Source organism: Amblyomma maculatum, chromosome 1 (genome assembly GCF_055883805.1).
Source record: "Amblyomma maculatum isolate TAMU_Amacu chromosome 1, ASM5588380v1, whole genome shotgun sequence".
In the NCBI taxonomy this organism is placed as follows: Eukaryota; Metazoa; Arthropoda; class Arachnida; order Ixodida; family Ixodidae; genus Amblyomma; species Amblyomma maculatum.
Window position 1 is genome coordinate 258,207,191 of NC_139344.1, and position 12,357 is coordinate 258,219,547.

The window sequence follows — 12,357 nt, forward strand, 5'->3', positions numbered from 1 at the left end:
GGCCTCTTCGAGTCCAATGCTAGCCACTTTAATTTGAGGTGTCTCCTCAGCCAAGGAATTTCGATGAAATGTGCTCTATCAGACAGCTTGTCGTAGAAGGATGTAAGCTTCGGAATACATACTTTAAGGCTTGAGCAGTTCCTCAGTACAATAAAAAAATCTCTTCACTTCAAGAGGACCAGATATGTTCTACAGCTTCTAAAATCGCTTTTGATTTAATGCAGAGCTTGGCATAAAATCTACCAGTGCAGTCCAGCATCACCCCTTTTATTTTCTTCCTGCAATGAAAACCCCTAACCTCAGACACATTCCCCTACCATACTCTTTTTTAACTTCTAGGGCCTGTCTACTGATATTCTGAGCTCATTTGATTTTACGAGTTTCTGCTCAATAGCATTATACACTGTGACCACACTCATCTTTGAGAAAGGGCTTTAAATCCTCCAACTTTGCCACCACTTTGGCAAGGTATAGGTGCTTTGTCTGCAAATGAAGTTGCGCAGCGTTTACTATTTCAGGTACTGCATGCTATAGGTGTAAGCAACATAGAAAAGCAGTCACAGACTACTGTAGCCTCCATGCAAATAAAAATGTTACCAATGAGCAGTGATGCCTTGCTAACAGAATTTAGTCTCAAAGTGGTCTTCAGCAGCGGAGTGACAGTGGGGGTCGTCAGGTTTGATTTCATGATTGATTGACTTGTATCTCTCATTTTAACAATAACCTTCTCTTACAGCAACAAAAGAGAGAAAGCATTCTCTTGAGGAAAAAAACTTAAGGCCCACAGTATTGCAGCATGTGAATTGTCTTGCATATATTTCGCTAACTGCATTTTCTAAGAAAGCATCTGTGTCTACTCATTTCTCTTTGCATTCTCACCCTCTCCCCCCCCCCCCCCCCCCCCCCCCATTACTAGCCACACTCCCCTGAGCACTGCACCCGGTGCAGTCCATACACCCCTATAGGGACAGCAAGGTTTCTAACCCCTCCTTTATGCTAAAAAAATGCCTTTTTATATTCTGAAAAGCAATCCCACAACGTCTGGACAGCCTGAAATTCAGCAAATACTCGTTTTACTCATCTCTACATCTTAGTAATGTATAAGTTTTTTTTTTTTTTGCTGTTGACATATTAGTCGCATAAAAGGTGGCATATGGCCAGAAAATGATGTTAAAAATTGGCTATAGTGCATGCTACCTTTCTCTTTCATAAGTCTTTTGCAAACTGAAGTGGTGGGCCACATTAACTTATTCTTCGTTGCATTATGCCATCATTGTGCAATTAAAAAAGTGTTCACTTGAATATATTCACAAGTGGTTTTGATAAATAACTGTCTTTAAACTCAGAGGTTGTGTGAAAGAGATACCAAATGGAAGGAAAAATAGTGTAGCACATATATAACTTTATATGTGTTTGCAAGTGTAAGGTATAGCCAAATAAGAATGTGAAGAATTTCTGGACTGCAAGCAATCACTGTAACGAATGACAAACATTTACTCAAGGCAATGAAAGTTATTGAAGCATTTCAATGTTTTTATGAAAAAAATAAATGCAGTGTTTGAATATATAATAAACAAATTTGTGATGGCAGTCAGCAGTCTGTTTCAGGCTACAGGTCCAGTTAACAATCACAATTGACACATATGACGGATGCAAAACTTGTTGCCATGAAAGAAATGCGGAAGACGTAAGGCGCTGTTTATTACGTATTAGACATGCGAAGGCATGACAAGCTGAAATGGTCCATGCGTTGCATTAGAACAAGTACTAAGTCATTAAACGATGCATGGATCACATGGATCTCAATTTGACAGCAAACATATGCTAACACTTACAAAACATACAATGCCATTACTCTTCATGTGATATACACTACAATATTTTCATGTTTTCTAAAGGCTACGCACAGTTCTGTACTACTTAGAAAGTACATATCTTATGATGCCCCTAGTTACCCAAATATAACATGACCGCATTAGTAACAATGTACATTTCTTCTTGTTAGCCTGAAATCCTGAGGCTGAATGTCCTGAAACCTGGTTGTATTAATTGCGACTTTATGATATGCTCCACCAACTTTATTTGAGGTATGAAGGCATTATGCTCTAAGTGCAAGATGGGGATTTGCTTTATTAAACTTAATCTAAAACAAGCCCTGATCAATGTGAAATGACTTACATAGCATTATAATAATCATAGCCCTAATGAGAATAGGATATCCATCAGGCACTTAATTGTTTTTGGCAACAGGGTAACCAAACAATGAGAGGTCATCCTTTAATACTACAGCTTATTTAGTTATTTTTTTCTCCTAATGAACACATCACTCCCAGCATCCCAATTCCAACCTAAACCTTTTTTGCCCCCTACAGTCATCGAATAGCTAGCTATTGCAGCCAGGATGTGCTTATAATAGTGCCGGCACTGCGGTGTTGCCAGCCGGCATCATATACATTCACCGGCGCGTTAGTTTGGAGTGAGGAAATTAGGCCCTTTTAGCCAATAAGAGGGGTCACTGAGCCCATTTCTGGTTAAAACAATTCATAATGAACTATTTCGCTTAGAAAAAGACCAAATTATATCGGACGCGCGGCAACGGGACGAGCGACCGTTGCCGAGAGCCCGCGCCTGAAAGACGTCGCACTGAGAAAGCTATTTTGCAAGGAAACGTTTTGCAAATATAAGAAATGTGTAGAAGAGCCGAATCACCGCAAACATGATGTACAGTTGTCATTGGAAAATTCGCTCGGCCAGCCTACGAACAGGTCAAACCGCGTTGGCGAACCTCGATTGTTTTTGTCGCCGAAAGGTCTCACACAGATCTAGATAAAGGAAAAGCAATTAAAATGTGATTTCCTCAGCAATTCGTGCGGTGTGACAAGCTTTCAGAAGCTTCTTCGCGGCTCGAAGCGTACATATATTATTTGACGTCGCTGCCGTTTCCACGGTGTCCGCACCACACGCAGCTAGGCCTCGCGGCTTGCCGCCGACAGCCATCGGCTGGGTGTCGCCAGGTCTGGCCGGGTGCTCTCAAAAGCATGGGGAATCCAGGGACAGTCTAGAGAAAACACGTGCGCCCTACATTCGGACATGACGTCATAAACTATCACGTGACCCTTGACGTTGTTGTGACGTCATATATGACGTGTAACAAATTTTGGGCCAATCAGCGTTTCCAGGCGAGCTACCCCGAAACGCTTTTTTTAGCACTGCTCCGCCTGAGGAGCTGGTCAGGAGGGAAAACGGCGACGACGACCCGAAACGCAGGAATGGGCGCCAAAGAGCTGCGCTCAAAAATTATGAAAACACCGCAAAATTGAAAAGCGGGTGTTAAGCAGGCTATCACTGCAAAACTCAGCTTTCGCTCTATCACTAGGCTCAAGCCATACCTAAACCCCATAATTTTTTTTTTTCAGTTTCAAAATGCATCTGTCTTGTCCACGGCTTCAAGCTCCTCACAGAGAATAACCATCCAATTGCGATAAATTGTTAATTAGTGGCTGTTAGTTAATTAGCTGGGTGATTTGGAGGTTCACAGCATATGCAGTGTCCACCGCAGCACAGAGTTTGTTCCTGCAAATATATTTTAAGAGTGTGATAGGGAACCCAAGCTCAAGTTTCACCGCACGACAGCAGCGTTGCATATCTCGTGTGGTGGCAAAATTTGAAACCACGGAGCATCGCCGGAACAGACGCTCCGCTAGCTTCCTGTGCACATACGGCGAACGAGTTGTTCCAGGTGGTTTTTTTGCAATACCGAAATGCTTCCGCCAAAGCAAAACGGAGATGCGAAGAGTTGTCATGGGACAGCTACAACAGCGTGCGAAACGCTGAATGACGAGGCTCACACATGGAACTATGCAGCTTCCTTTGTCAGCTTTTCCGCAAGACCTGTTTTCCAACCCAAAAACTTCGTTCTGAGACGTCTCGCATTCTGTATGGAAATGAAAAGATCAAGTTCCCCTTCTGCGTAAACTCCAAAATGTTGCCATTTGACAGATAGCTTGGAACGGCATCGAAAGAGTATACTATGATTTAATAACACGCTTAGAAAATGACCGGGATAGCGGATTCTCCTTTGCCTCGATCCCCGCGTGTGAGTTGTTTTGCCGATTTCCTGTGCACTCTCCCTGCTTTCAAGTGGAATACTTCTAACACAACACATAAGGGGGACCAGACAGCGTTGCGCTAGAGGTATTCCACTTTGAAAGCATGAACCAACTAGCCCGGAAACAAATGTTGCTCTCTCCCTGCTTTGTGAGCGCTTTAAAACCAACCAAATCAACAGATATCAAGCATGCAACATCCGCAATCGATTCGCATGTGTGAATGTGCCCTAAGGAACACCGCCTTAGCATTTCTACAACGACCGAAAAATATCGAGGAGCGAGGCCTTTTGGTTGGAAAATGTGCCTTTCTGAGAACTTTACTAACAGATTTCCGCAAATTGGTCAATAGCAAAATAATGTCGCAAGCGCAATACAACGGCGCACCTGTGGCGATCGATCGAAGCCACTCACACGGAACACTCCATTCCCTTCACAGACAAGACCCGATATATATATATATTGCTACGAAGATGACGAAGCGGGCAGTAGCACGGGGCGGAGCGCTCGCGCCTGGCCCACTGGCCATTAAAGCATATTTCATCGTCATGTCAGCACGTCGTTTTGTTTCTGTTGTGTCGCCATGTTCCATCGCTTGTCATGCCACCACGTAACAATATATAGGCACACGACCGACTTAACCGTCCTTCTCTTCTACCACGCGCTTGCGCTGCACCATGATTCCGTCTTCTCAACAGTAGGGACTTTAGTAGGGTCTAGGCTAAGGCGCCTCGATACCAGCGCCGCCAGCGCGCTAGTAGGGTCTAGAGTTGCTGTATATGCTACCGAAAGTAGCTGCCTTTGGTAGCATGTAACTCTAGTATGATGATGATGATGACATCATGGTCAAGCCGACTGTGGTCAAGCCCTTTGCAACTGGTGGACGTCGGTTTTCACGAGTTCGACCAATGATGATGATGATGCTCAGGCCATACCCTTTGAAACAAGTCGGCACCAAAACTGGTGCGCAGGCCAAAAGTGAAAGGAAGAAGAAAAAGAACAAACAAACAAAAGACAGAGGACTGGGAGAAGAGAAGCACGAACAGGATGATGCCACACCCTCCCAGGTGGAGTTTGAGGTGCAATAGCTGGCTCCACACTACACTCCTATACCACGCCGCACCACATTCATCCGCTCAGTTAGTCGCCTCTGTCACTGCCACTGGACTTGAACCACTTCCTGCAGTGGTGAAGTTGGGTACCGAGCGAGGGCAAAAACCCAGTGACTGTAGTAACGTGGCGATGGATAGCAAAAATCCTGTTACAACGAAGAGCGCAATTAAAGCCTACTGCTCTCGTCGCTTCTGTGGCTCAGTTGATAAAAGCTGCGTTTTGGAACGGCGAAACAACGATTCGAAATCTTATTGAGACTTTTTATGTAATTTTTTACAATTGACAATAAAATAGATTACTAACAAATTCATAGAGATGTACGTGTTCTCTTTTAGGTTGCATTTTTTTATGATTTTGATTATAAGTTGCCAGAAAAGCAGCCGTGTACGAGCCGGGAGGTATGACATCAAACGCTCGCACTCAATTCCGCAATTATTCCAGTTTATTTCCTGCCATCAGTGGGTGTGTATTACCTTTAGGTTGTGTTCAAACATACTTCTGCGCCGTAATCACCGTTTGCCCCAAGCTTCCCTTTCTGCGCCTTTATATATATATATATATATATATATATATATATATATATATATATATATATATATATATATATATATATATATATATACACATACCCCGGGCCCATTATAAACACGCGCAAATCTAATAATAATAATAATAATAATAATAATAATAATAATAACAGAATGTCTATATACACTCAGATATAGACATGAAAGAGAAAAAAGGGGGAAGAGAAAGAAAGATGGTTTAGCCTAGCAAAGTCTTGTTATGATGGTCGTTGGGCATTTCTTTGGTGTTTGACAGGCTAAACCATGGTAGACCAGCACCGACCGATTCAGCCGCGTGGCGTTCCCGCCTACTTGTGTCAGCGCGGCACCGCTCGGTTTAGGAGGTCGTGACGCTACGGCCTATCATGTAAACGCTGCGTTTCGGCTGCTCAGCGAGTCCAGAGTCACTCACGTGACCAAATTTTGGTTGATCTGGAAGTGACCTTGACCTATGCAATGGCTTGACCACTGACCATCCAGCGGTTCTCCAAACATATACTGAAGGTCTGACCTTATCTGAGCATTGAAGGTAACGGGCAGCGCACACCGAAGACGGCCAAGGCCTCAAGTAGTGAAGCTACTGCTCCAGAAGGAAACGTGGACGTAAAGAAATGTGGCGTTTATGAATAATGGGGGCGCCTGCGATCATTATGATGAACTGTGCTTAAGTTACAATTTGAGATTACAGTCCGGCCCACTTATAACAGCCGCAGATATAATGAACGCTCGCTTAATACGAACAGGGGCGGTGCTACCGTCAAAATATATATTGGAGCAATGGCACAGTGTCTCACATAGAATGAACTGTTGTGGCCTCAACACTCGGTTAGAGCGAACAAGAAGCTGTCGGGCCCCCGTGGTTGACCGAGCCGGCGGTGTTTGGCGCGGTTTCGCTCGACTGCGAACCCGCGGCAGGTGAATTTCGCGCACTTTGTGTTCCCGTGACACGACGCGAACACAGAGCGCACAAAGCGTCCTTGGGCGCTCCTTTGCGGGTAAAATAAAGTAAAAAAAGAAAAATTGCGCGCGCGCGCGGTGACGAAAGAGAAAGTGGTGCCGCCCGCGTCGCTGTGATGAATCCACGTGATCTGCATCGGCCAATCCGGAAAGTCAAGCGCCTGCTCTACCGGCTCAAAACAGTTCTTCATTTGTTGCTCCGTTGTCAACCCACGCCGAGGGCATTGCGCCGTCGATTCTTTCTGTGCGATGGCACTGCGTTGACATCATTGCTGCATCCGTGCCTTTCCCAGATCGGGGAGTTGAAGGCTGCCTCAACGCACGAGCCCAAGGACTTGACTTGCGCCTGGTGCGATGGAGGACTGTACGCCGACCTCTTCAGGTGCTAAAAGGAAAGCTGTCGACATCGCAACGAAGATGGCCATTGTTAATGAACTTGCTCAAGGTGCAAAAAACTGCGAACTGGTCAAGTAGTACGGACTGTCGAAATCGACCATTTCAACTATGCTAAGGGCAAGGAAAAGATTCTTGGTGCTACCGTGAATGCCGACTCGATGACTAGAAAGCGCCTTCGGAAGGCGACCTATGCGGACGTTGAAGACGCACTGCTGAAGTGGTTCTACCGCCGGTTGCTGTGAACGCTTCAACCGCGATCGGTTACATCGCGTCGCTTAAGGAACTCGTGTGCAGCAGAGGCCTTGGCGATGAACATATTACCGCGCTGGAAAAATTAGAAACGGCAGTGATGCGATCAGCTTTGAAGAAGCAGACATGCATCACGGACTTTTTTCAAAAATAAAGTTAACTTTCGTCTGGCTTGCTCTTTTTGCCCGTATTATAGGTGGTCCACTTACTACGAACTTTGGATACAACGAACAAATGCCGCGTGACGATCAAGTTTGTTATAAGTGAGCTGGACTGTATTGTTAAATGCATAAACTAAATTTGTTGGAAAAAGACAGGAACAAAACTTCTTAGACATAACAACAGTAGAGCTAAGTAAAAAAGAAAAGCGCTTTTCACGGGGCAACAGTGGTACATAGCTTTTATAGGACATTTATAGATGGCACTACAGTTCATAAGGCCTTGAACTCCAGGAAGAAATAAATGTACCGTGGAAAAGTGGGATTAAAATGAGCTAGGCCTACTCATAAGTACAAAAATTAAGGAAGTAAAAGCAGCAAAATGCAGGAATGGAAAGAGGAAGCCACAACGGTAGTGGAATGAAAATTAGGGAAGCCATCAAACCATGACAGGTAGCTTCAAAAGTACTCTGAGAGGCAATGAAGGTGCAGCTATGTCAGGAAAAAGTAGAGAAAAAGTGGGAATCATATTGACTAAAGAAACTAGTTGTACAGGCCTTCGTCCAAAGCAAAATAAAGCAGTCCACCGATAGCTGAACGGTTGAGATCTGCAATGCAACTAAAGCCAGACCAAGAAAATTCTGGAACCACATAAGTTGGCTAGGTAAAAAGGATCTGAGAGATCAGGAATAAATTCTAGATATCGTGAAAATATGTTAAGGGAGATCGATGCTGTTACTATGCTACATGAGTCATTTAGGAGTGACGAAAGGGCAATCTCACAGCATGAAGGAACAACACAGGACAACAAGCTAGAAAGCAGCTTAGAACTTACCAATCTGAACAGAAAAGAGGCTAAATGCACATCCGCAGGGATTGACGAAATTCCAATCAAGCTGATGCACTTGATCCCAGAAGCAAGGAAACGTTAAACGGTTTAAAACAGTCATAACGAATAAGCAAATTTCAGGCAGCTGGCAGCAGAGTAAAATGAATTTGATTTATAAGGGGAAAGGATATACGCTGCACATGGAAAGAAGGCTACAAGAGAGCAATCTGGGTTTTAATCAATCATATAAATTAGGTAGAAAAGTCATAGAGCAGTGCGTCCTAAGTTTAATGAATGCGGAATATATTGCACAGTTAGCAGATAGCCAGAAAGACTTGCAAACACTAGTTAATTCTTGTGGAGATGAAGGGGACACTCTAGACTTCAGTTTTAGCACAATTAAGTCGGGTCTGATGATTTTCAATGGTTCAACCGATCACGCGCTTAAAATACAAGACCATCAAATACCCAGAATGGCAGAATATAAATACCTCAGGGTATGGATAAATGAAGGACTAGCATACATGAAAAAGCATGAACAGTATGTTATCACAAAAGGGAAAGAGGTGCCGGGATAATAAAACATAGGGCATTGTGGGGTTACAACAGATATAAGGCGCTGAGGGGTATTTGGAAAGGAATTATGGAGCCAAGGCCTACTTTCGGCAATGCGGTTTTGGACCTAAAGGCAGAGGTACAGTGGTGGTTAGAAATAAATCAGAGCTGTTGGACGATTAGCACTAGGTGCCCACGGCAAAACCACAAACAAGGCGGTACAGGGTGATATGGGCTGGGCATCTTTCTAAGCACAGGAAGCTCAATGTAAAATATTATATGAAAAATGCCAGAGGAAAAGGACAGTAACAGGTATGTAGCTAGAGTATTTAAATACCTACACCTAGGAACCATTGACTCAATATGGAGGAACCGAACTAGTAAAAGAACCAAGTATGCAGAGCACAAGGGCAGGGAAATAAAGGGCGTTAAACAGCAGGTAAAAGATACAGAAGGTAAAAATTAGATACATTTTATAGATAAGAAGCAGAGTGTAGAAACATATCGAAACTAGAAAAGGCAGATCAGGAAGTAATCTTTCTTTGATAACTTAATACATGCAGTGCCCTACTTTTGAAACTGGGTGGCTTAGAACACGGCTACAGAAAGAAATTTAACCAAGATGACACATTTCCAATGCGTGGTAAATTCGCAGAAACAACTAAACTCAAATACGATATGGTATCCATCTGGATCTCGACGCAGGCACAGTCACTTCCCCTAGATACACTGTAAGTACCTTATAGAGGCTGGTCGGGTGAACGAATCTGTTGTGCAAATTAGCAAAAAGCAATTAGAAGATTCGTGGCATAAATAAAAGTTTTGAAACTGAAATGACGAGGGATTTACAGCAATATTTAGGATATAGAGAAAAAAAAAAAAAGAACGAGCATGATGGAACAACTGCCACTACCGCGTTTCAAAGGGATCCATCCAGCTGCTTGGTAATGCAGGAAAAACTGGTGTTGTTACATAAGAAATAACGTAGGTCGCTCTACACTGTGAGCGATGCGTGCGCTACATGCACTGCTATGGTCTTCTCTGTAGATCGCGCTTGCCGATAAACGCACAATCACAGCAAACACGGTAAAAACGAGTAACTGGCCATGTCACATGTAAGATTGTCAGCGCACGCGCCTACAAAGTGACCGTAGCGCTATAGTGCCTAGAGTATATTCTAGGCACTATAGTAGCGCTGAATCAGTGCATGTCGCCGGGTTGACAAGAACATTGACAAGAATACGGCCAACAAGCGTTCAAGAACTGGGGTACTCCAGAAAAACAAGCATACCTATTAATGTAAACGCATAGGGTTATGAGCTATCGGAAAATCGCCTATTTTAGCAGACGAATGCGGCGATTTCAGAATTACACTAAGTTTTAGCATGACCACATTGTTCATTCCACTATAAAACCTTTGTTGTCCGTCACATTGTTCACCATGCGATATGAAGAAATGGAAAAGCATACACTAGAAAAGAAAATGCTATCATTCGAGTTTTCCTACCGGAATACGTTCCTGTTGTTTGCGCTCTTTTAACCTTTTATTGTAAACGTGCATTCTAAAGAACGCTGTCACTGAATACGGCAAACGAGTGAACATAGATGTACAACGCTAAAAATAATAAACGTCAGTTTTTATCCGATACTACCTGTTATTTCTAGTGGGCGCACTGAAAAAGCAATAAATAATACGTAAAAATCTGACCAATGGCTAGCCTCGCTGTCCGACGCATCTCTGCTCACCGCCATTTTACCCCACCCAAGGCTCCGTGGAGGACTGTTATTTTCTTGTTATATTTATACCTAGTATTTATTCATAGATATTTATATTTCAGTTTGATCTGGAATGGTGTACTGAGAGGAAAGCCGGAGCTAGCCAAAATGCAGTCCACCAGAGCACCAGGAGAGTTTTCAGCGAGGTGAAACGGAAATTTACAAACTTCGGGCATGTGTTTACTGTACGAGTCCGTAGAAATATTCTCATCGACTAAGGGCTGAACAAAAACGGGGTGGGTTCCATAAAGAACCCGCCGTTGGACCAAACTGCGTTCAAGCTGGAACTGATGGAACTGGAGAATATTGTCGCCAACACGGTTTACCTCAAGGCCAGGGAAGGTTGGTGTTTTCGTCTCCGTAGGCCAGGTGCATGCAATCTGCACGTTCGCTCGCGAGGGTGGCGGTTGGGTGCGAAATGCCGGCAGTGGGCCGCCTTTCGTGCCGACATCGGCCAGCTTGCCTCCGGGCCTTTCTTCGTGATCAGAGTCCAAGAGTGCGACGATCTGGCGCGTGCTGTTCGTTCACGGCGGCGCAGCTGGCTCGCGCAGTTTCTCAAATGAAATCTCCAGCGAGTATCGCGCTACTCGGCGTGGCCCCGGTGATCTACGGGCGCCAGTCAGCGCGCTGGAAACGCGTCGCTGGCGGTCGCTCGAAATGCACCTTCAAGCCCAGTGCCTCAAACTATTTGGTTTTCTGGCGCTGTGCTTCGTGCGCCGCGTAGCCGTCCAAAAAGCGAGGCTCAACTGCGACCGGCCATTTCGGCGGCCCTGAACTGCCGCTGTAGTTTCCACGCAGGGACTCGCCATGTAGTCTACAATGCGCACCCTCTTGGTTTTAGCGCCTGCGAGCCTGGATATTTTCTCCATATGTTGCTGCAGCATAAACCTCGCTACCTTTGGTGGCGCATTACTAAGAATCTCGAGGATCCACCGGCGGCTTTTTTCCTCTTGCCCGATGTGCACCAACGCTCGGACGCAATTCTGCGGAGCAGACACACTTGGCAGCGGCCAGTGTCGCCCAAGGCGTGTACAAGAATATTATTTTGGTGCCGTTATTTGTGTTCACGCTGCTGTTGTGAGGGGAGATTAACACTACATGCTGACGCACACACGTGATTGCATGTTTGAATTTTGTCAAGAACTGATGCGTGTTCTAACCCGACAGGTGGTGCAGACTCAAACAAAGGCAAGAGCAAAAAATGGAAGAAGATACTGCAGTTTCCGCACATTTCACAGTGCGTATATCTCAGGGACAAAGTTGGTAAGCAACTCTATATCGGCGCGTTTTGATTCTCTGAAGCAAAGGCACTGGGCTCCTCAGCATGTGCCATTTTTTTTTTTTTGTGAGCAGTTACCTGGTATCCTGCGTTAGTTGTTTGCAGGTTTTAAGCGCAGCAGCTAACTAATCTTACTTGTTAGTACTTGACAATTTTGTTATTAGAAATAGCTCAAGTTGCCAGGTTTCGTGTTATGGAAATGTTTCATTGTTTCATGCTAGTCTATAATTATGTGGAGATGTTTGCTGAATTCTTTGCTGCTGTAGCTGAAACGTTATCATTATCTAGTGATTGAATTCGAATCATTTTCAGTGTCTTCTTTATTAGTAGTAGTACAGATCATGTGGGTACATTTTACAATCACTTCATTTTC

General features: G+C 44.3%; 1 protein-coding gene across 3 annotated transcripts in view; it reads left to right on the forward strand.

The window, feature by feature from the left end:
* The first annotated feature begins 10,909 nt into the window (after positions 1-10,909).
* Positions 10,910-12,357, forward strand: part of Gprk2 (G protein-coupled receptor kinase 2) — a 46,483-nt gene continuing 45,035 nt past the window's right edge. For all 3 annotated transcript variants that reach the window (XM_084590951.1, XM_084590952.1, XM_084590953.1), the window contains exons 1-2: positions 10,910-11,047; positions 11,873-11,968. In XM_084590951.1, coding sequence (XP_084447077.1) covers positions 10,996-11,047; positions 11,873-11,968 — 148 coding nt within the window. In that variant the 5' untranslated portion in view covers positions 10,910-10,995. The remainder of the gene's footprint in view (positions 11,048-11,872; positions 11,969-12,357) is intronic.